The 24,878-nt window shown below is 53.9% G+C and overlaps 1 protein-coding gene across 8 annotated transcripts in view; it reads right to left on the bottom strand.

Moving 5' to 3' along the window:
* RALGDS (ral guanine nucleotide dissociation stimulator) overlaps nt 1–24,878 on the bottom strand; it is a 62,618-nt gene that overhangs the window by 12,757 nt on the left and 24,983 nt on the right. For 5 of the 8 annotated variants that reach the window (XM_074923769.1, XM_074923772.1, XM_074923770.1 and 2 more), the window contains exon 1: nt 13,657–13,954. The exons of 2 other annotated variants lie outside the window; for them this stretch is intronic. In XM_074923769.1, the coding sequence (XP_074779870.1) occupies nt 13,657–13,836 (180 nt within the window). In that variant the 5' untranslated portion in view covers nt 13,837–13,954. Of the gene's footprint in view, nt 1–13,656; nt 14,097–24,878 lie in introns of those variants that run through there. One more of the 8 variants, XM_074923776.1, reaches the window with a different exon arrangement.

The following is a 24,878-nucleotide window of genomic DNA, read 5'->3' as shown; positions in this document are numbered from 1 at the left end:
TCTGGCACTCACACCAGGACTTCAGCAAGTCAACTGAAGATGAAGGTCTTCAAAATGGTCTCTAAAGAGCTCTGACAGACAAGGGCTGGTAAAAATTACTGCAACAGCTACTGCTCCCTGCTGCCTGCCCTACACATCTGCTGGAGTTTTGTGCCCCTCGTAGCAGGAGGGAACACGAGCTGGGCCTCAGCCAGCACAGCCGCAGCCCAGCACTCACATGCAAACCCTCCTACATCGGTGGTTCAGCCTGAGTGAGTGAGCACCGTGCCATGGCAGAGGTACAGGTAAACAGTCCCTTCCGCTCCCTGCATTGCCTTGGCAGAAGAGATGAGTCCAACAGGCCCAGACAGGGCTTTAAACAGCTGCAACAAGATTCAGCAAAACTCTTCTGTCAAAGCACTGACTTTGAGCACGCTGAGGGTTACAGGATTTGCAGCTTCCACCAAACTCATGCAGAAGGGACTACTCACCACCCCAGAAAGCGAGATCCAACGCATTTCAAGATGGGCACCAAAAAAGGGAAGACGTAGAAAATGAACATTTGACCGTGATTTCTCCAACTCAGTGTGGGCTACTACAGATCAGGAAAAAGGCTTCTCAATGGAGGGGCACAGGGAAAAACCACATGTTTAACTTAGGGGTATCAGACGCCCAGTTCTGCAGAGTCGGAGGCTTTTGCAAAAGCAGCCGTAAGTGAACTCTGCAGGAGTTCATCCCCTGAAATATGAAACTGGAGGTCTGCACCAGATGGCTTGCCTGGTTTTAGAGACCGCCTCTTCCAACTGCAGATAGCCCCGGGCTGCGTGAGCAACGAGCTCCCCAGAGCTCCCCACCGATGGTTCAAAGCATTGGTGACTACACCGGGGAGGAATTCCTGCTCCGTGCAATAAACTCTTTTACTCTCTGGTGAATGTTCTAGCACACGGTGGCGTGGTGTCGAACCCCACGTCTTCACACGGAGTTTTAATAACGAGCTCGAAGACGCAGCCAAGGCTCGCAGGCCTGGAGGAAGGGCTGTGGTGTGAGGGACCCTCGCAGGAGCCAGGCGGGGAGCAGCAGGGAATCTGCCTGCATCTCTTCTCACAGGCTGAAGGGAAGGGAAAATGCAAAAGCCAAAGAGCAAAGCAAAATATTGGCTAGGGATCTGAATTTTTAGAAAGCGTTTGAGATCAGTCACAAAGGTGTTTTTTTGTAAGACGGGAGCAAAGCACAGGATTAAGTGTGAGCGTGACAGCATCCCTGCACGTTACACACAGACAATTATCCAACAATTACCAGGTCTTAAGAGCTCTGGTCCCACGTGCCCTGGGTTAGCGCGTTGGCCTCCGAAGACACAAAATAATGAACTGTTATTGGAAAAAAGGTATTAATTTCAGCAGACGTGGAAGAGGCAAAACTGCTTAAAGTGCTTTTACTGATGCTCCCCAGCCAACAGCTGGTTTAAAGATCGAGATATTCGTGTTACTCTGTTCCCTTTCAGCTGGGCTACACAAAATGCCTGTTCTACAGACAGGTGTAACACAGCACCGAGAGTATCTCCGCACCGTGATTTCAAAGCATCGCTGCTACCAGGCACAAGAGAGAGGCAGATGCTAACCAGGCCCATGGGAAGCTGGGAACCTACCCCTGCTGGGAATTAACAGTCTTGCTGGCTAACGAGACAAGAAAAGGCAGAGCTGAGCCTCAGAGACATCACCAGGAGTTTCTCATTGAAGATCTGTGTTTGCACAACTTTGAAAGGACTTGATGAAAGCTAGTAAAGCCAGAAACAGAAAGTGGGGGTTTGGTCTTCACAGTCCCCAGTCCCTTCTCAGAACCATCCCTTCCCACCAGCAACGGGAAATGGGTCTTTCCAGAAATGAAAGAAACCGGCTCCACCAAGTACCGTGTCCTCCACGGTTGACACAAGCCCCAAAGTTAACTTTCGTTTCACTCTCAAGAGCAAACCCCGAACTCATGCAACCACCAGCAGCAACTTTGGGGCTTCTCATGTAAACTGAAGTGTATGACGTTATGTAAAAGGAAATAGGAAAAAAAAGCCACCTCCATCTAGTGAAAGGAAAGCGACTGCAGTTCCGTGTACCAAGACCACAAAAGCAGAAGCACCGTCTGTCCTACGCTTCCAAAATAAGCGCACACAGCACAACACCCTTCCTCACGGGGACTTCCAGGCAAAAAGACCCGTGGTGGATGTTCCCCCATGGCTCCACCGGTTGGGATTGTCCCGTCTGTTCTTCACACTGGTCGGCAGTTTCCTTCCCCCGGCCACGCTCAGGAAGGGTACAGAGCCTACCCAAACGTGGTGAGGAAGCTGCGGAATATCCCCCGTGTTCGGGGAACGGGAAGGTGTCCCGTGCTGGTGCCTGCCTACCCCAGTGACCCACAGATGTGCTTTACCAGCCCCACGGAGGGCAGGAGCACTCTTGCTCCCAAACACCATCCCAGCGATGACTGTGGTGGCACTGGGGTCCAGTGGTTCTCGCCAGCCAACACTGGCCTTGGGCAAGTTGATCTCTCACTGTCTCCCTTCTCCCCCAGGCATGTTCCTGCTGCTGCTGCTGCTGGATAGTGAGTCCCCCGCCCCTGCCCAGGGCACTGCTCCCCGGGCAGGGATGTTAGGCAGATGGATGTGATTCCTTTGGGTTTTCAACACTCTCTGCCTTCCTTCCTGCCTGCTCAGAGCCGCCTCAAACCAGGACCGAGTCCAACAGCCCATTAAAACATCACGACAAAGGGGGAAACAGGAAAAGACCAGAAAAAGGGCCAGAAGCTAAACTTAAACCCACTATGAAAAGGGGGTGTTTTTGCCAGGACACCAAGACAGTGGCGACAGCTGAGAGCCTGTTCTCACCCCATCAGCTGCTGGGCTCTGCAGCCGGGCTTTCCTGACACCCTCAGCTCTGCTTCAGGTGTTTTGTCATGGAAAGCTGCACCCAGCCCTGCAGGGAACAGCCCCGGGGCTGTGCACCACCCAGGGCCACGAGCTCCCAGGGAGCCCGATGGGGCAGAGGGAGCGTGCACATCACCCCGTATCTGTCGCTTTGGGGATTTTACACCTCCTCCCCCCGGGTCTGGGGCTGCCCAAGACCGATGGCAGATCTGATCCTGTGTCCGTAACCCAGACGGGTTAGAGACAACATTCAAAGGCAGCCTTCTCCACCCTCGTGGCTCAGAAAGAAGAGAAAGCAGCGGCTCGTGGATCTGTTACAAAGGCATCTTGTGACTCGCATGCAGTGAGTCAGTGGCTGGAGTGAGGATTAGGAGCTCAGCGCTCGGGTCCAGAAACGAGACAGAGCAGATACACAGGATTCCTCCCCCATTTGCTTTTGTTTTGATTTTCAAGAAGAAGACTAAGAGCCGTCCCATACATTGAGACTTTTTTTCTCTTTTATGAGCTGGAAATCAAGTGTCAAAGATCTGCAAAGATGCTCCATGTCTACTCCATCTCCCCCAGCCTCCAAGCGCAGGATCAGGCCCCCTGATGCAGGGGGTGATGCAGGTGCTGGGGGATCAGCCTTGCTAGGGGAACTTCCCAGGGAAAAGTAAACTCCATCTGCAACTGGCAGTGCCAGAGATACCAGAGATGCCAGCTTAACTCCAAACCCTGTGTTTCCTACAACCTGGAGTACAGAAAACCACCAGCACCTCTACTTAGACATTTGCACCCTATATGAAAACACCCCCAAAGCAAGGGCTTCCCTCGTGTTTCCTGCCAGACACGTGCAGGTATGGGCTCGCTTCTCAGGCTGCTGAAGGTTAAGAAGAAAACTGAGTGCAGCAGGTTTTGCTTCCTCTCGAAGTCGATGGAAAAAAGATCCCGCCGACACAGCAGTTCTAGCTCTTGCTCCACAGTCCTTGGCTTTGTGTTCGTGACCACTTCGGCGTGTGTTTTGGCAGCATCCACGCTCAGTGCCAACGCCTACACAGAGTCAGGCTTGCATACGAGGGACGCAGCTGGCCGTCGCTTACAGAGCAATTGCTCCGCTACAAACTCGCCTAGAGCCCGGCTGGTAATTACTGGAAGTGAAACCAGAATGGCGTGACTGGTGAAAACTGATGTATAAAAAATTAATACATATTGCTCTGCAAGGTTAAATAAAGATCGAGTGCCTCACAATCATTTCAGCTCAGAAAAAAAGGTCTGTATCGCACCAAGATGGAACAGAAAAAATCTGCAAAGAACATAAAAGTTCAAAAATTAATTTTTTGGTGTGTGCGTAGTAGCACCTGTAAGTCATGTGCAACACGACAGCTCTATAGGGCCTTGCTCAAATGCGAAGAAAACCAGTGTGTGTCCTGGTTACAGTTCAAGCCTACCTGATCTAATGTTTCTCTCTCGCTTCAGTGCTGAAACAGGGCACTTCTGCACCAAGGGTATTTCTGTGGCAGCAAGATGTATTGTATTTGGAAAGTATGTATGTATTTGGAAAGGGATGGCGATGAGCTTGGCATTCAGAGCTGACGTACCTTGAAACCAATTGGTATGGTCACTCCTGAGATGTCAGTTATGTCTTAACACATGTTAACCAGAACACAGACTTGTTCGTTGTTGCAGCTCCAGGGCAGTGCTTGTCCCTTGTGTCTATCAGCATCTGCAACCTAGTGAGTTCATCTACCCCAAAAGTCTATAGATTCTGACACACAAAGCCTTGAATAAATCTTCTCCTGCCCTCAGCTTGTAGCCCATGCGCCAAAAAATTAATTTTCAGAAGTATCAGCTGCTCCAAAACCAGCTGCATTTGTCAAACCTCCACCTCGCCCCTGGCATGTACCTGACCTGCACGGCCGAAGCGCACACCTGGGCACACGCCTGCGGCACCAGCACGTGGGACACGCGGAAAGGGCAACACAACCATGGCAGCTCCAGCAACTGCCAGGTGTAAAACACCAGCCCAGACCCAGGAGGTGGCTTTCAGCCTCTCGTGCCATGCTGAACCATCCCACCAGCCAATATTCCCAGGGAGTTTCACCACACGCTGTTCCTGAGCAGCCTGGATAAATGGTAAATGGCTGCCAATGCAGTAACCCACCTGCTGTAGCTTGCTGAGGGGGGAAAAATGAAGCAGAGAGTCTCAGCTTTCTGTAATTTTGAAAAGGTGGACAGACTGGAGACTGTCCAAAAGCCACGGCCCTGTCTGGCTCTGGTCTGCCTTACAGTAACTGCAGCGTCACTCTTTGTTTCAATTTGAGCAAGTTTAATTTCGATTTAGCTCAGACACATCCTTAGCTTAGATAAGCTGAACCAAAATAAGCCCTCGTGAAATAAATGTGTCCACCCATGTGTTTACACTGCCTTACGTCAACTTACATTCCCTCCATTAAAGCTGTTGTGATTGAAGCGTGGGCAAAACCAACAAGCCCAGACCTCTCGGGCCCCCCTCCCCTAAATCTCCTCGCCCCAGTGCAGAGGAGGATGCCCAGGGTGCTCCGGATGGCCCTGGCCCACCCCGACCCCGGAGCAGGGCAGGCTCGGGCGCTCGCCCAGCCTGGTTCAATGCCATCACTGTGCTCCTCGGGGCCGGAGAGGGGCTCGGGGTGCCGGTGGCGCAGGAACGTCCTCGCCGGATGGCTCATTCTTTGTGTGCGCGTCTGCATCAGGGTGACCCAGTAAACAGCTGAAGCAGAGAAAATGCAGGAACAATCCAGCGCAGGGAGGCAGCGAGGGGCTGCCGGTGAAAGGACGGGAGGAATAAATGCGAGCCTTTGTTCTTCAGCCGTGCCCCTCGCGCCTGACTCCCACCCCGGCCGGGATGACGTAGGACGCCTCCATTTGCTGCCGACGTGCTTCCCCGGCCGCCCTGCGCCTAGGTCCCGGCTGAGCCCCTCTCATCCCAACCTCCCCCTGACACCCACAGCCCCAGTGTGTCCCACCACATCCCAGCTGCGGTCTCAGGCCATCCCCTTCTCTCCGGGGAAGGCCTGGGAGAGATTCCCCTCTTGCATGGTCTCCACCTACTTGTTCCCCTCCCTGGGACGCCTGTGGGAAGCTGGAAGGGGGAAAAGCAAGCACTTTTGCTTTGTAATCAAGAAAATCTCACTTTCAGAGCATTATTTAAATAGGTGTCAAGGAGGCAGTAGGTGCTATATAAGCAGGTACAGAGGCAGGAGTCAACAAGCCAACACCTGGGGGGCCTGCAATCAGGATGCTCAGTCAACTCAGCCTGATTTACACAGCCAGAGCAACTGAGAGTTTAAGTTTAATTGGCACCTTTGGGGAGAAAACAACTGAAAAAAAAAAAAAAAAAATTCAACCCAGCTGTTGTCAAGTGCCTGAACATGCACGCCGGGTGCCCAAGCAGTGAGGTTTGGACCCGGGCCCTGCCCCGAGTGCTGGGTGTGCCAGGTCCTGCCCGTCCAGGGGGTGGGGAGCGGGTGCCCAGGCAGGGTGCAGGCAGCCGGTGTGGTGGGATCAATTCCTGCCCTGGGCCCTTAGCCTGCCATGGACTGTGTCCGAGCATCAGCCAGAGCGGGACCTGCAGGCAGCCAGCCCTCCAGCAGTGTCAGCCAAACCCAGGGTTGCTCCCCTTTCCCACCTACCCCGCATCAGCACAGACTTTCAGGACTGTATTTTCTCCCGCTGACTCAGAAACAGCCCTTTTGCAGCGACGGCTGATGCCAAAGGTGTACCAGCATCTGCAGCAGCAACCTGGGTCTGCTGGGGGACACTAGGCATCGGGATTTCAACCCCGTGCTGGGTCACAGCAGGGATTTGCAGGCAAGCATTCCCTCTCCTTGCTAAAGCTCTTTCACGGCGGGTAACACCCCACACCAGTAAGCCTGTTCCTCCCGGCCACGGCACTCTGGCAAGCCAGTTCAGGCACGCTCCCACCCTGACTCGTCTGTTCCTGCCACCCTGCCCTGCTCATCCCCTGGGATTACCAGCCGCAGGTGAGCATCCCTGCAGCTCACGCTCCCATTTAGAATTATTTTGGGGGACGAACCCTGGGATACCATGAGCACAACCACCATGGGGCAGCAGCAGTGTGAAGAGGGCAGAGGTGCCCACCTTCCTTCGCTGGCTCCTTTCCTTTGATGCTGCCTGGACTAAGACAGGTCAAGCCTCATCCTCACAGAGCGGAGTTTTGCTGCAGAACACGTTGAAATCCATAGGAATGAGGACTGGGAGAGATGGGGTTTGTGGGATATGCCCCCCCCCAGAACCACCTCAGGGAATAAGTGTTTGTTATGACACTGGCATGAGCCATAGCTACGCTCTGAGTCACCTCCAGCACGCTGCGAGGGAGGGACTAGCCAGGCCTGTCCTAATGCCAGTTCTCACTGTCGCAACCAGGAGTGAATCTAGTAAACCACGTTGTCTAGAAACCCAGTTTTCACAGTGACAGTCACCAGCAACAGGCACCGCCACCGCATTGCTCAGCACAGGGATCCGGCCAAGGCGTCCTGATCAGCAGAACTGCAGCTGGGACCAAATATCCATTCAAAAAAATAATCAAAAGCAAACAAATAGCAACGTTTGGAGAAAAGCTGCGCTGCTTTAAGATGATAAACCAAACCAAGCATTAGCCTCGCTCTGAAAAGCCTGCAGCGATCGCTGGGGTCGCAGCATGGGAGGAACGGGGGTGACACCATCAGCCCCAGTTCACACCCCCAAGTCCTCCAGCTCCCACCGCTCACTGGCTCCGCTGCTGTCCCAATGCACGGAGCCAGACCCCGCCAGCAGCAGGCCACCAGCTGAGCCTTTTAAGCAAGTGTTTTTGAACAAATTCCCTGGGGTTTTAGCCTAAACTGGGAGGTGAGGTCCCGACCCCCTGGACCACACGAAGGTGTGTGCTTCTGCACCCTTGTTTGCTTCCCACAGCTGAGTTTTTGCCCTGCCCGTCACAGGAAACACGCTTCCCTTTGCCCAGCTTGGCTAAACGATGGTTTCCTGAAGTTAATTCCAACTCTAAGAGGCAAACCCAAACCAAACACATCATTTCACAAATGAAAACGCCGGCTGGAGCAGGGAGCCTAGGGCTGGCTCTCAGCTTACGAGTCTCCATGGAGACCCGACCACTGCAAAGAGCAGGGAAAGGTTGCGTGGTTTTGCTCCATCACATGAAAAGAAGTTCTGGTAAGATGGGTAGCGAGCCCTTTGAAAAGCAGGTTTCCACACAGGCCCTCAGCTCAGCTGCTGTTTGTTAAAGTGCGGTTAGCAGAAAGAAAAGCTGCTCTAAAAATAATGCCTCAGCATCCCAGATGAAGTTGCCTCCGATGAGTTTCCTCTCCAATCTGCTCTGTTTGCAAGTTAGAACAACTTTTTTTCCTCCCTTGTCAGCTCCTAGGACTCGGCTGGTGCCTGCAGCTGGAGCCATCTCCATCCTGCCTCCACTGGCCCCTGGGCTCGCCGGGCAGCTGTGACCACCAGCCCCGCTGCACAGGCACCCAGCACCCCACCTGCGGAGCGGGATGATGCCCTTCCCTGTCCCGGCGTGTTTCTGACAGCAGGGCTCATCGAAATACCAACTGTGTAATGAAAACAAACTCACTGCTGCCGAGCTATGCAAGTTAAATGGGCCATGCATGTGCTTCTCGTGTGGCTTAATCTCCACTGACATTTAGCTGTCACATAACTATGGACCCTCAGGTATGTTAGAGAGAAACTCTCGGCTGTTATCTAATGAAAAAGCGCTGCCCTATAAAAACCTGTACCAGTGCAGCCCCAGGAACGTCACCAAAAACTTTAGGGATTATTTGCATAACACCATAAAACCCAAACAAATAAAATTAGGTGGAGAGGGAAAGAGGTTTTAGGTGCTGCAGCAGAGTACTGCACCAAAGGAGACCGGTGTTTGCTCACCGCAGCCTACCCGATGGCATGGCCCATGCAGAGATTTAGGAACGGACTTTCGTGTCACTTCTGGGAGAGCAAGTTCCCAGGTGTTAAAAGAACAAAAGCCCTTCTGCAAACACCAGATCACAAATGAACAAAGCTACTCGAGCGTGTGCTCGGAGCAGGCTCTCCGTACAGCGCCCTCACACCTCCGTCCCCGCTCCCCGCGTCTCCATTCCAAAGGCCAACCGCCGAGGCAGAGCCCCCGGGGAGCAGCTGGGATTACTCCATGCCGGAGCTCAGCGCTCCCCTTCCCTCAGCACCCAGGAGCAAAGTCCAAATGCATCTTTAAGAGAGCTCGGTAAGCCAGGAGGGCTGGGGCCGCTGCGATGTGCGGGTGAGTCCCCACAGCGGGAAGGGAACGAGACAAACCAACACCTGAAGTAGCCAAACGGCTCAGCTCTTTCCTGCTGACACTTTTCCCAGGCAGGCACGCTCCTGCCAGAGGCCGTGATACGGTTTCAGTGCGATGCTTAACAAATCTCTGTGGGCACCAAGTCCCTCCCGGTAAGAGCCCTCACGCCAGCCTCACCTTTCAGCCTACAGACGCCTCTTGCTGCATAACAAAGGTCCCACTGACCCCCACAGCAAACAACACACATTTTGGACAGGCCACATTGGGTCTAACTCAGCACCACGCACGGAATAAACGAACCTGATGGAGGGTATGAGCCCTACAACTCAACTCTTTCTCCCCAAGGTCCAAGTGATGCTTCAGATCCTGAGCCCCCCCTTCTCCAGACCCCGCAGGTGCCACCTCACCAAAGCAACGCACAAACTCTGACCCGCCACGAGCTGTGCTGGAGCCCCCCGGGCCCCCCGCCAGCAGCTCGCCCAGCTTTGTATTCAAATCCTGCTCCTTAGCAACGACATTTTTTCCCCCCTCTTGCTGGGTCCGTGGGAGATGAAGAAATATTTGAGGACTGAAACAGCCCTGCTGCAAGTATATATTTAAATAAAAGGAACACGTCCGCTTGAAAGCCAGTCACCAGGCAGCTCAGGAGCTAACAGCATTAAAGAAAGTACAAGCAGGGGATGTCCAGCCTTCAAATGTGGTCTAGAGTGACCTAAATAAGCTCTCTGCTCCTTCAATTACACATCCCTCGGGGGACAGAGCGGCTGGCAATTAGAAAGCCAGAAAGGGTGATGGAGGAGCTGCTCGTGGTGAAGCCCTTCCTATGGCCAGACCAACTCAGATGGCCCTACACCAGGCCGTGCTCTGGCCCTGGGTGTGGGGTGGTCACAGCCAACACCCCAGCTCCAAAACAGTGGTGCTGGCTGAGCGAGACTCATCCCTGCAGGCGCTGCCAGCCCGAAAGCTCTTTTTGCTCATCGCACCCCAAACCCAGGCATGGGGAAGCGTGGAAATCCTTTGAGACTGCATTTAGTTGCCCCTGCCTGGTAATCCCGCCCCGACAGCTAGAAAACAGATGGCTGTAGCAGAGCAATAGTGTGACTGGGGGGCCCTGAAGCACCCCAAGCTGCAGCACAGGACCTCCTGCCTCTCCCACTGCAGCGAGCCCCTGGAGCAGTGCTGAGGCGTGGGGGTGGCCTGGAGGAGGTTGCCCTTCCAGCCTGTAGATAAACAAAGATTTCAGTTTCCAGGGCTGCCAGTCTGGTACTAAAGCCACTAAAACCTCAGCAAGATCCCAGTACCAGAGGGTTTCCCACCCCTATGGAAACATGGCACGGCAGCCTCCAAGTAACACAATCCTTACACAAACACATTTAGAAACCTCTCTCCAACTTCTCTCTAACCATATCAAATAATAATAAAAAAATCTCTCCCACCTCTGTTATTCCCACCCTGCAGCAGCCACCAACAACCAGCATCTCAGCCTGCCCCCCAGTCTCATCGCTGGCTCCAACCCTTTCTGGAAGGGAGCCAGAAGGTAGGTCCCCATCCAAGAAATACCAACAGATGATGTTCATCTGGCAAATTGCAAGGGGCATATCAGGTTGTGCCTGGGGGAGGAGAACAGGCTGGGAGAAAAGGATCTTCTTCCAAAGGCACCATAGGAAGCTAAAAGAAACAGCTTTTAGGAGATATCTTTGCTCCTCCCTCGCCTCTTTCCTGACTGTAAAGAACAAGCACTGGCCTCAAAGGCATCTGGACTGAGCAATTAAAGTTTTCAGGATGTGTTTAGCAACTGAAAATCTAATTGTTCAGAGAACAAATTGCGCCAGAATAGCAAAGACATAAGCTTTTTTGACATGCAGCAGCTCAGCCACTTGTCTAGAGGCCTGGCAGTATCAGCCTGATCAAAGTTTCAGCCTGTGTCATCTGCGCACGCCTGTCCAACAAGGACCAGGAGGAGGGCCACCAAATTCACTTTGTGGCTGCCGCTGGACAGGAAGGATTGACACTCGCTGCTGATTTGGGATGGATTGGAACTGGAAAGGCCAAAGCGAGAGGTCTGCAAAGCTCTGTCAATGCCTTGCTTGAGACAGTTTAAATTTTCCATTCCCTGTGGTTAAAATCACGGTGAGAACACTTGGCAACACGTGGCCATGAGACCTCGAAGCGATGCCTGGGTGATCGATACCGCTGCTGCGGGATACGGGCACAGGTCTGCCCTGCTGACACCCGCGGGGGCTCGGCTGAGGAGCGGAAAACAAGATCTGCATTCCCTGCGACCTGCCCAGCAGCTTTCCAGGGATCCTCTATTCCCTGTGGGACCAGACTATCCACCCCATAAACTGGCACAGCTCTGCCGAAACCAGCTCTGTCCCAGCACAGCTCCCTTCGGCGGAGGCGGCAGCCCCAGGCTCCCACTGCGGACCCGGGGACCAGCAGCAGCGCTGCGGGGATATTAACGGGGCTTAGCAAAACACGGATGGTCTCCGGGGGGTTTCTTAGACAAATAATCTGCCTTCTCCCAGCACGCATCTTGCAGAGTAACTCTACCCGAGGATTACAGCCACTCCAGGCTGCTGCCAGGACAGTTGTCACAACACTGACACTCAATTTTTTTCCTTTTCCCCAGTCGTGCACCGTAACACTGGTGAGCACAACCGGACTGGTGGGGCTCAGTCAGCAACGTGGGGGCCCTCACACGGGAACACGCCAGAGGTTAGCGGCTTCCCAACCATCTCAAAGCTGCTCGGGAGGCAGCGGGTCACCATACGCCACTCCGGGATGCACCTTTTCTTGCCATCACTTGCAAATGGATGGTAGGGAGAAAGGAGGAATTTGGTTGCAAGTTATTCAGGGCGGGGAGGAACGTCCAAGCCATCAGATGCCGGGACTGTGCTCCGAGCGCTGCACAGCGCAGAGCCGTGTACAGCCCATGGCAGAAATCTGACGATTTCAGAGGAGGTCTGGTGGGCAGTCGACTCTCTCTGTCATGCTCAGGAGAGCGGGGGCTTGCTCAGTGCCAGCGGGGGCCACACAAAACCGCCCTCATCCCCGCTGACTTTTCCTTTGAAGCCCCCATTGCCTGAGATGCTGCCAAAACCCCTCTTGTGAGCTCCGGAGCCTCCCCCGGATGGGGGTTCACACACGCCAAGCAGCTCCTCTGTTGGGGTGAGAAGAGCAGCACGCTGCGTCACCCCCTCTTTTCCTCCCCGCTCCTCTTGCTCTCCCTGCCAAAAGCGCGGCCCCTCGGCCTCCCGGAGCGCAGCGGGCCGGCGAGGCTGGACTTCCTGCCAGGCATAACACGAACCAGATGATGTTCTCCAAACAATGTCAGTACGCCCACCCCCAGGAGAGAGAAGCAGGGAGGGGAAAGCGGGAGGGAAAATAAGCTGGATGGAGCTTTCAGGAACTCTCTGCAGAGCTGACGAGCCCCCGCCACCAGGCCAGAGGCGAACTGATACAACTGGATAATCCCTTCCCGTCCGTGGCTGATCAAGACTTTCCATCCCAGGTTACGGGGTAGATTGTTTAGCACCAGGAGGAGAAGGAGCCATCACCCCCTGAAACGCTGGCTGCCCTCAGCGGATATCTGCACCGTAACCCAAAGGGTTTTAGTGGTGATTCCCCCCTCCGCTGTCCCCCTCCAGCGGGAAGCATCCAGAGCTGGGAAGCACATCTGCAGCTGGCTCGAAATCCCCAGCAAAGCCAGACTCGCTGACCCTTGCTGGTATTAACCCCTGCACCACCAGTCTGCAGGGCTCAGACCCTGCGGTGAAAGCACCACCTCTGAACGCCCAAACCTTCCTCCAGCTGAACTCCTAACACACCTCAGTGACATTCCTGGCACGCCAAAAATGATCACCCATTACTAAGAAAAAAGGCACAGCTCTGACTCAGATTATTTCAGGTGTCTCCACACATCACTGCCATCAACAAACCGCTGAGGCTGAGACCTCCAGGGGACCAGTCTGACTCTGAACTGCCCGAGGTCGAATCCAAAGAAGCACAAATATTTTGCATCCTCCAGCAAAGTCCTCCCGATGCCCATAACCTTCCCAGAGGACATTCTGTGGTTTGGACAAGCCTGAAGCAGCTCAGATCTGAGCAGACTCCTGCCTCCAGCAGCCAGAGTCTCAAATAAAATATTAAAAGCCTCTGGTTTTAGCAATAGGCCCCCTTCTCTGGTTGTCTTGAGGGAGAGCGTCTCTTTGGTTTCTCCCAGCGGAGAGCCGGCCAGTCGACGGCACGGGGACACACGGCAAAGAAAACCAAGCAGGGACACCCGTTAATGAAATAAAACAAAACACTGCTACGTGTAGCCGGTTACCCACCTCCTTAACATATTCCGGGCCGGCTCTGGCGAGGCGGCCAACCCCAAACTAGAGAGGGGTGTGCGGCGGGCTGAGCCCCCCCCAACTCATCGCAGCAGTGACACACACACACACCCCTCCATCCCCACGCTCACCTCCAGCGGCGGCAGGTCGGGGTCGAGCTGAGTGAAGCTGTGCAGGACCACGGGGCTGCTCTCGCCGGCCACCTCCAGCCTGACGCCGCCCCAGAGGCTCCGGGCCCGCCGGCAGCCCTCGAACATCCTCCGGGGCCCGGGCGCGGCGGCATGGCGCGGCGGGGCGCGGCGGCTCACCATGGGCAGCACCGCCGCATCCCCGGCCCCGCGCTCCGCCAGCGCCCCCGGGACGCCCGGGGAGGTAGGAGAGAGGCGCGGGGGGGGGGATGGATGCCCGGGGCAGCGATGCCCGGGGAGCGGCGGGCGAGGGCTGAGCCGCAGCGGGGCGGTTCGGCGGGGCCGGGGAGGCGCGGCGGGAGCGGCCGCAGCGGCGGGGCAGGCACCGGGAGGGAGCCCGCAGCCGCCCCCGCCGCCGAGCAGCCTGATGTCACCGCGGGGCCGGGACGGAGCCGGCGAAGCTGTAAAACCAGGCACTGGATTTTGATCCCGCAGCCTCGGCCCGCCCCGGGGGCCGGCTCGGCTCGGCACGGCACGGCCCCCGCGGGAGGAGCAGGGACACACACACACACACACACACACCCGTGGGAGGGGCCCCCCGAGTATGAACCCCCCACAGAAAGGTGGGGGGGAGTGGGGACACGCTGCTGCCAGGAGGAGCAAAGTTTGGGGGGCACCGGGGTGGGGAGGGGGTGGGCGATGCTCGCTGGGGGGTGAGCGCCGGGGTTTTACCTCGGGGGGGAAGGAGCAAAGCCCCACGGGTGACAGCGGCTCGGGAAGAGGGTCCCTGCATCACCAGGCACTGGCACAGCACCCAGGTCCGGGGTTCACACACACCCCCACCCCCCAAAGAAACACTGTTAAATTCAAGCGCATGAATATTGGCGGCACGGGGTTTTTTTTTGTCTGAACAGACAAGTTTTATCTCATCCCATGAGCTCAGCCCTCAGCCAACAGTGCCGTGTGTGTTCGGAGCGGTGCCCAGCCCTCCCCAGCCCGCAGCTGGACTGTACAGGGTGACACGGTCACAGCCCCACGGGGGCAGCAGGATGCATCCCCCGGGGAGATGAAGGGATGTGACCGAGGCCACGCAGGGAGTCAAGTGCCAGGAGCAGGGTCTCACCCCTTCCCCGAGCCAGGCCCCCGATGCGCAGGGAGAGGGGCCAGCAGGGACTCAGGGAATGAAAAGTGGCCCCGGGGAACCACAGGGCTGCAGATCTGGCTATAACGGCCCTAAACCTCCAAGACGATGCTGAAACCCTGCAACTGAAACCCTGCACTGTAATTTTGTTTTCAGAGGCAAAGAGAACCGGGAAAAACTGTGTCATTCATCATCCCCCTGTGCTGAGCACAGCGTGCTCTCACCCTCCCCTGGCTCTTCCCCTTCCCTCCTCACATGCTGCCGATAAACTGTATCACAGGGTCCGGGCAGTTGCTGCTGACAACACCAAAACTCAGACTTCTACGCCTCAGCTCCCAGCACAGCTGAAATAACATCAACCTCCCAGGGCCTTCCAGCCCTGCAGCTTTATTTCCACTGAGAACACGGAGCTGAGGCCCGCGGGTCCAGCTCTGCTGAGGGCACCAGCACCTCCTGCCTGGGCATGAAAGGATTAACAAAGCCGCCAGGGATGTGATACTGCAAACTTGAAAGTTTACCAGGCAGGAGGATGAGCGAGGACAATGTGGGCTATTGTCCTGCTTATCTGGAGCTGCAGAAGGTCAAGGGGACTTCCTGGGACACCCTGGGAAAGGGGACACAGCCCTGTGCCAGGGCCTCGCGCTGCCCAAGGCAGCTCTGTACCTTCAGGTCACTCTCTTGGGGGCGATGTGGATTTTAACACTGCCCGGGCACAGAGATCCAGCCCCAATCCCTGCCCAGGTCACACTACGGTGCCAGTCAGGTTCCTGGAGCTTCCTCAGCTCCAGAAAGGATGTGACGATGCTCGGCACAGAGGTGTCCTTAGACCCACTGGCACGTCATGCGGAAACCGCGTGATACTGCAAGATGTGCTCTGCAGTGCGAGGGGCGGCGTGCATGGCTTCACTGCGGGCGCCCCGTTCTGTGGCAGAAATCAGCGTTGTCGCTCTGGGCTGTAGGGTCTTTGGGAGGGAGGCTTGTGCTTTGATCTGGTGTTTATCTCTTAGGGCAGTGAAATTATGGCCCACCACTGGAATTGCTTGGCACCGCTTGAGCGCACATAATAAATAACAGCACTACTCATTTTCATTGGCAAAACCCTTCAAAACCCTCCAGCTTCGTCTGACCTCTACGGAAAGATGCAGCTCTGTTTGACGGGCAATTTTCACCGGTCCCTTGGTTGACCACTAAAGATGGTTTCAGGGGAGAAACACTTCTGATAATGGATAATAAATAATATAAGGCAGGAAGGCAACTGCAAGGGTTTAAAAATAGCCAGCCAGTTTCCTTTCTCCTCTCCTGGGAACATTCTGGGTCTGAAAAGCAAAACACTCAAAGCGGGGTCAGGAGCCCAAGTTCAGGATGTTTGCTCAGCATAGCTAACCCCAAACACTCAGCCGTCAGGGGCCAGGCTCTTGAAAATCATGAGATTCAAAACAAATAACTTTTCAGGGCTTCTTATTCGCCTCTAAGCACTGAGCCAAAAGGGAACAACATGCAGATCGCACCCTCAGGTTTCTCCCCTACACCCCTGAAGGTCTAAAAATTGTTGGAAAATGCAATCATTTTATACACACATGACTCCAGGAGGAGCGGATTTAAGAAAACGATCAACGACTGACTCATTAAAGAAAAAATTAAAAATATCATTTTACACTTGGCAAAGTCAGTAAAAGATTTTCACAACACACCGAGCATTTTGCATTGACGTCAGCTGTAAATGTCCCATCGACTTCAGCAGGCGCGGAAGCAAAGATGGGCACAGGAACTGTGCTGTGGGAAATCCCTTCTTTTCTTTCCGCCACTCTGCAATCAGCACTTGGCTGAATAAATATAAACCCATACAGCCAACACCGGAGCATCTACTGATCACAAATCTATGCTCCTCTCCCACAGCCTCCAGCCCGCGGGCTTCCCTGCACGGTAAATAACGCAGAGTGGGTAACACAGAGGGACTTTTGCAAACTCTTAAGTCAGTTTCCTGGTTTAGCTCAACCCGTTTGGGTCAGGACCTGCAGATTCAGATCTCAGTTTCTTAATAACAGGGCTCAGCGCCAACCCCCAGTTGTCTCTCCCTGGCACATACAAGCTCATACACGCGGCCTTTCAGCATCCCCCTCCAGCCCTCCCAGCGACCACGCTCCTTCTCTTTCATCTCACTGCTCCACTTCCGAGAAGGGCTTTCCAACATATTTCCTACAGGACAAAACTCGCAGTGACCCAGTTCCCGTGCTCTATATTGCTGGGCCTTTGTTTTTCCATCAGACCACAGGCTGTGTGAGCGAGGCTGCCCACCCCAAGGCATCTCTCAGAACCGCTTCCGTAGGGGTTGCTGCCTCCTGCGTGGCACCGGCCGCCTGCAAACACCCCCACAGGAGTCAAGAACCAGCCCCAGCCGCCTCTGGCCGAGCCCCCCTTGAGCATCCACACCACCAGCTTTTGCTGTTTGACAAACGAGTGAGCCGGGACCCAAACCAGCAGCCTCTGATGGGAACCGGGCTGTTTCATGGGGGAGTGGCAACATTATCCAGCCCCTGTCCCAAGCTCTGGCACCAGCTCCCAAGGCGCGCCGAGTAAATCCCTGCAGCGCTCTGTGTCAGGCCGCTCGCTATAAAATGGAGATGATCACACTTCCTTCTATTGTCGGGGCTGGGGAAGCCCTTTTTGTTGCTGTTTGTAAGGCACTTCAGAGGAAAAGCGCTACCGATGGAAAAGAACTATTAACTAAAAGTCAAGTTGTTCATTACACTTGCTCTAGCGAGTCCAAAATCTAAACATTTTGGACATTCAGATTTTAATTTGACTTTCCTTTCCACTGTCCAGGCTCAACGGGAAGATTATTTTATAAGAAATAATAATAAACTGGTACTATCTCTTCTACCTCAGGACAAGGAAAAAAACCCCGAGCTTGTGCAAAGAAGGGAAGACAATGTCACCACTCCGTTCAATACAATCTGTGTAGAGATGTTAGATTAGAGCACTTGCTCTCAAAATTTGGGGACCAGCAGATCACCACCAGCTCTCAGTCCCTCCCAGACCCAATTCTCACTTACAAACACAATCAACACCCCCATTCAACCAGATTTTAGGGGTAAGCCACACACCACTTGCCACGGCTTCCGGCAAACGTGGATTTTAGGTGATTCTCTGCTGAGTATTTCAGACCCGGGGCGGTTAGATCACTCGCTCTGCCTCCAGGTTTTGGGTGTTTCTCGGGGCTGCTTCCCTGGCGGATCAGGCGCTATGAACTCTTTGTGCTGGCAGGGAGGAAAGCAGGCTCAGGCTCTCCTGCACTTTGTGCCCCTTCTGCCAGCGGCACCTGTTCTCCAGCTGCAGCACCCCCTTCTCCCCACAGCCCCCCCCCACGGGCAGCTACCGATTAAGCACCAGGTTAATTCAGGAACAGAGCTCTCCTCCAGCCTCTCCGAAGCACGCCAAATGTCGAACAGAGCCAGGCAAGCTCCTAATTATTGTCAGTTCCTAGCAGAGGAAGCACACCAAGTCCCAGGGCAATTAGGATCTAAAACTCTCCATCCAGCTATTCTGTGTTTCATTTCCTGCAGCCCCTGCACACAGCTGGGCTACAGCATCTCCTGCAGAGACTGCAGACTCCTGAAGCTCAGCAATGGCGATGAATTATGCCACAAGCCTTGGAGACTCGAGAGCTTGCAGGAATATTTCTCCTCAGTCCCACTTATGCCATCCACTTGGCTCTAGTATTTGAGCGTCTTCCATTAGGGCAGCGAGTGACAACACACACCTCTGTTTTTCAAGCTTGCTGACCTCTGAAAACTCAGCAGAACGAGGCCGACACGGAGGGTGGGGGGAAATCAAGCTGCTTTCTAAGAAACAACTGACCACAGCACGTTTTGTGAAGGCATTTCCAGGGAGAGGTGCCTTGATTCCTTCGCAGCAAAGCGCTGCACAGCCAGTTACAGTGAAAAGAAAATACTCAGAAGAGTAAGAGGCTGCTTACAACTAACTACTGACATTAAAATATGCCCAGAAAGCCAGGGACAACAGGGCCCATCTTGTGAGAAGCACCAAGAGACCTTAGAACATTCTGCATGGCGCTGGTGGCAGGGGGGTGCAGGAAAACAAGCCCGACAGCTTGCTCAGAGATCGCCGTTTGAAGAGGATCACAAAATACCCAACAAGTTTTGTTACAGACCATCCTCACATCGAGGGAGCTGCAGCTGCAGCTCCGGGACGCAGCGTTTTCCTCTTCCACGTGCTGCTTCACCGCCGTCCGCGGTGCTCCCTTGAGTGCAGAGTTCAGCAGGCATTAAGCTGCTGAAGCCTGACACGCTGCAGACACACCAGAGCTCCTCTGGTAAGGACTATTATTTCTTGAGCTGTTTGTCTTTAAAGGCAGCTTTTATCTCCCTATCACCTTTCTGCCAGAATGTTTCAGTCAGCTCTTTTAACAAACACCAACTAAGGTGCTTGTAACCAAAAGAAAAACAGGAAAAACATTTTTCTGTGTTGCTTAGCGATCAGCATAGGATGAGTTCAAATCTCTCAGAGTTACTCTAATTTCCATCCTTGCTTGCATGGGTCTTCTGCATAACAGTCGGGGAAAGAAGAATCACTGGTAGAAAAGAGGAGAAAGGTTATGAAGCCACAAAAATTGGCAGGGAAAGATGGGAATGGGTGTAGCTCCTGAAGACAGAGGAAACTCCTTTCTGAAATCAAGCCAGCCCTTCTCATCTACCCGAAAAATAAAATGACATAGTGAGATTTCATTATATACTGGAAACACATATCTGATCGCTGACGTTGGGCAAGGTCCAGAGGTGGCACGTTCACTGGCAATGCACCCCGAGCCCCTCAATTCCCAGAGGGCAGCCCGAGTGCTGCCGGCCCCTGCCCTGCCCCGCTCAGACACGGAGCAACCAGGGGCTACAGGGATGTGCAAAGCAAAGCCAATCTGCCTCTCAGCTGCATCGCTTCCCAAAAGAAACTCAACCTACCAGGGAATTTACTGGGTGTAACTTATTCCCCTCACTACAGCCTTTAGTAAGGGAGGCTAAGTGCTGGATTTTCTGTGCACGTGGCTGTTCCTCCCTCCAGCACCATTGTACCGTGCTACTGGGGGGCCAGACTGGGAGCACTAGCTCATTTCAAAACACATGCTCTGTTAAATACGCAAAATATGCACTGCAAGAGCCGGCTGGCGACTGCCTATGACAGCATCACCCACCGCTACTCACATCTTTACTGGTGGTAGGGCTGAGTGGCCCCATCCCTCCTCACCAAACCCCCTTCCAAACCCCACAGCAGCACACACTCTCCACGGCCAGCCTCATGACCCCGGGTGGAAAAGGAACAAGGCTCTGGCTCTGCTCACCTTTCAAAAATACCTTCAAGGGCAGGCAGTATGCTTTTCCACCCAACGATAACCAGCCAATATGACACGTTCAGCTGAATCGTGTAAAAGGAGACTCTTGGAAACAAGAGGCTCTGGCAAACGATCGATAGCGAAATCCCTGTGGATAACAAAGAAACTTTGCTGGCCAGAGCTCCTGTCCTCACCGTCGGCTCCTACCCCAGCACATTCCCTAGCCCTGCTCTCGCTCCTGCCCTCTCTGGCCGACGCAGATGGGTTGTGCTGCTGCAGCCACGAAGCTCGACACGTACACTCGCATCCCCCGCGCCGGGCGGACAGACGGGGAACACAGACCAGCCTTGGGGTCCTGCTTCCCAGCCAGAGGAGCGCGAGGGCAGCTTTATTCTGGCTGCCATCCTGCTGGCTCTCCTCCTGAGCTCGAGAAGGTGGGGAGAGGCTCCCCCCTGCCCTCTGCCCGGGTGATAGCTCCTACCAGCATGTACGGGGCACTGCCAAGCCCCTGCACTTGTATCTGGGGACGTGCTCTGCCCCACACTGCTGGTTCTCCCTGGGGACAAGGATGCAGGTTTGCATCTGTGTGACTTCCTCAACTGATGGAAACGCCACCCCAGCACGCCCAGACTCAGCTCCCCAAGCCTGATGAGCACCATACATTCTCCTATCACTGGAACAACGTGTCTGAACACACACAGGGGAGGGAACAGGGCCACAAAGCTGCTAAGAAGCCTAAGAGAAAAGTGATGCCATAGCGCAAGCACAGGGAAGCGGCATGCAGAGTTGATATGTTGCACAAGATTAAATTATATCCAAAGCTCAGTTTAAACGTGCGACCCAAACAGGCTGCAAGATGCTGGGCTGCAGTACCAAGCTGATCTGAAGAGCTACAGGTAGCAAAGTAAAACAGATTTACACGTAGCCCAGGCTTAGTACAGAGAGTTAGCCCAGTACAGGAGTAAGATGGAGCAGATTTAAATGCTGGATCCTGGAAATAAGTGAAGTAACAGTAAGGTGTACCAGACACATAATGTTAGCACCACAAAGAACGGAGGTTACTTAAAATAAGAAGTCCAGTTAAACAGGAACAAAGCCCCTTATGGGGGATATGGAAAAGGATGTTCCAACAATAGTCCTGTATCTGCTTTGGCCGCACAAACGTCAGGGAAAGCATACATCAAAACCCAGACGCCTCGGAAAGCTGTCGTGAAAGCCGCAGGAAAGCTGACTCGATCTGAAGTGAGGAGCAAAACCTTGGAGCCAGGCTTGGGCGGAGCGAAGAGCTGATGTGATTGAAAGTGAGCAGGCAAGAGAAAAGCCAGAAGGCCCGGAGCAGCCACAGGGATGAGGGAGAGGAGCTGCAGGAGGAGCGTGGTGGGAGAGACATCCAGCAGCTGGACCAGCAGCCAGCCCGCCCAGGGGCTTGCTGACACCGCGCAGCCTCTGCCAAGTCATCTGGGCCAAATTCACCTCGGTCTGGGCTGGGACGCAGTGAGTGGACATGAAAATATTCTGCTTTAACAGCCTGAGCACACGCTTACTGGTGTCAGCCACGTGAGAGTCAGGAAAAGAGGCTGGCAAGAGCTGGAAAGGGAAAGTTTCATTGCCCATCCCTGAGCCTGGAACTGCAGAGATGAAACAAACAGTCACATGGCTGAAAAGTCAATTAAGAATTCTAAAAGTCCTTTAGTAGTCCCAGGTATTGTTAGACCCTCAGACAAAGGATGTTTAAAAAGAATTATTTTCCTTTCAGTTTAACCACTTTAAAAGGTTTCCGGTCCGCATTGTTTCAGCAGGGGAAGTATTCCAGCGCCTCTCTCAATGGCCAGCAAAACTCTTTTTGTTGTGGGTTTTTGGCATGAGGAGCAGCGTTCTTCCAAACAATACTGTACGCCGGTGGCTGAGGGCCAGATTTATCTCTCAGTTACAGTGGCACAAATATCAACAAACTCGGTGAGTGCCGCTGAGTCCGGCTGCAGCACTGCTGACCCTGCTGACATTTTACCTTTGGGTCCATGATTTATGCTGTTTTTCCTTCAAGTCCTGGCTGCAGGAATCACATTGAGTGCCGAAGAATTTCAGTTCTTTATTAAAAAAAAAAGTCATCCCAGGAGCACTGAAACTACTTGTGTTGTTTCCTATGGTTCTGTGTCTTGAGACGGTCTTTGGTGCCTAAAAATGTATGAACTGAGAATGAAAATGTTTTTGTGGTTAAAGTGTTTGTAAGAAGCATCTCCCACGTGGGTTTTCTGGTGTCTAATAATACATGAACTCATGCTACAGATGTTTGGGGGCATTTGCAAGATTCTTTTCCTCTTCTCAACCATCTCGCTTCATCCTATTTGCACAGACTTAATTATCTGTGAGCCCTCAGCCAAATTTGCATGAAGCAGGCCAGCAGGTTCAGAAGTCATTTGGGGAAACAGGACACAGGCAGTCAGACACCATGACAGCATTAGTCTTATTTTGGTAGGAAATTAGATTTTAAGAATTTTCTGCCACCCTAATTGCAGGGAAAACTGCTAGAAAACATGACCTGAGCTTTTGCAGGAGGGTCAGGGACCAGACGGTGAGTGAAACAAGCTGCTCCCCAAGGGTCTCATCCAGCTTCAGCGAGACCTTCTGCAGCAGCGAGGCAGCATCCTGCCCCCGATCAGCTTCTCCCATCTTTGACTCTCATGGCACAGAACGCATGGGCTGATTAATCCATTCTTGAGCAGCCAGCATCACTGCAGGTCAATTTTTTTTTAATGTCAACAGCGAACATTGTATTACCCTTTGATGTTTGTGTCACACTGGTAAGGAGCAGTGTTGGTGTTTCCATTACATGTGGGCACATAACCCGGCAGCACGCGGGTTCAACGCCAGCCAAGGCACCCACTGAGTCAACTTTTTGCAAAAGTCAAACCCCTGGAGAGCTTCTCTTTCCCCTTTTCCTCATCCCCAGTGGAGATTCACGCCTTTTGCAAAGCTCTTTTCACACAGGAGGGTGGGGGCAGTGGGTACTTTGAGCAGTCAAGGGGCCCTGGAAATCGAGGTCTGTTGCAGGTCTCAGATGGAGTCTGGTGCCATGCTGTGACCAGCTGGACTGGCAGCAGCAGCCAGGTCTCTGACACCTGGAGACAAGGCCCGGCCTTGTGCTGACCCCAAAATAACTGGGGGGGTGGGCAGTTCCCCCCAGGGACGAGGGCTGTGGGTGCAGAGGCATCGAGCCCTGCGCAGCGGGAAAAGGAGGGGCTGTGCCCCCGTAGCCTGTCCACCTCCTCCCCTGTGTTTCCCCCATCCCTCCACCAAACAGAAAGGGAAATCCGGGATTTTCAGCTGCTTTTGATTCCCTCTTGCTCCACACACAGCAGGGCGGGAAGGGATTAGTCTCCATTTCCTGGCTCCAGCCAGCTCAGGGCTGCCCAGGCAGGACCCCCCCGGTCAGGGGCTCCCCGACCCACGACTGCGACGCTGCCGGACCTCGCATCGCTGCGGCAGCCGCCTCCATCCTGCCTCCCTCTGTCCTCGGCACATCTCCCCAGAGCCCCCAGACGTGCCTCCCAGCTGCTCTGGTCGGTCAGCCCTGGGTTTGGCACTACAAACCACGTTTCCCCTCCTTCCTCACTTGGTTGCAGTTTCTAACTTGTACTTAGTTTGCAGTATGGGAAGTAGAAGTGCTGGGGAGGGTACTACAATGAAAGAAAACCCCCAGACTCTCAGAGAAATGCACACAGGAGCCTAAAGGGAGAAGAAAAGGATGAGCAGAAAGGGCTTATTTTTAAGATGTGGTTTTGGGGCGCTATTTCCCATTAGGCAGAAGAGCAAGCCCGCTCTCAGCTCGGGTCACCAGCATTACCGGGGGTATTGCTCTGCATTTGTTTTCCTGTCACCAACATCACAGCCAGACACTACCAGACTGTCACACAGCTCATCGCAAACACCGCCTCAATATCTCCAAGTCAAGGGCCTGATCGTGTCGGCTGGCTCCTGACACCCAGCCCCACAAAGGCAGATGGCAGCTGTCAGCAGGACGGGATCGGGGATTCCCCACTCCCAAGCTGTCAGAGGGAGCAAAGACCCAAAGTGTCCAGTCATCGAGTGCTGCGGCAGCCCCAGCACGAGCCCAGAGAAGCCGGGAGAGGACCGAGGACACGGGGCAGAGGAGATGCCTGCATGAGTGTGCACATGGATGACACGAGAAAATCAACAAATCAACCTTGGGATGCAAATAGTCCTTGGGGTTCATAAAGTCAAGTCTTCGGTTAAAGATAGAGGAAATTTCTTAGAACAGAGGCACAGAGGAAGACGAGCACCTGAGACACTGTCACGATCAGCATTTGCATTGAGGCAATGCCTGAAAGCCGCAGCTGCAGACCACAATACCAGGGTGCACGCTGCTGCACCAGCAACGGGCTCCTGACACCGTGTGTGACACCACACACACACGACTCTGGGAGCCAGGAGTTAAAAATACCAAATATCACAAGTTCTGCCCAAACCAAACCACCAGTCTGCCTGGCCTGTATGTTACAGCATTGTCATATGACAGCAAAAGGCTCCTCCACCGGGCAGGAGGTGAGAGCCACCTCCTTGGGGTGAGATGGAGCCAAACCTTTCAGCAATGTCAACACTAAAACAATTAAATTAAAGCACTCCAGGTTCACAACAGAGCAACGTGGAGCTGCATCCTGCTGACCTCTGTTACTTGGGCTGTAGCGTTTTACCACCTCGAAAGCACATCACCCTGAAACCAAA

Source organism: Athene noctua, chromosome 20, assembly GCF_965140245.1.
Source record: "Athene noctua chromosome 20, bAthNoc1.hap1.1, whole genome shotgun sequence".
NCBI lineage: Eukaryota > Metazoa > Chordata > Aves > Strigiformes > Strigidae > Athene > Athene noctua.
This window is presented reverse-complemented; position numbering and strand designations above follow the sequence as displayed.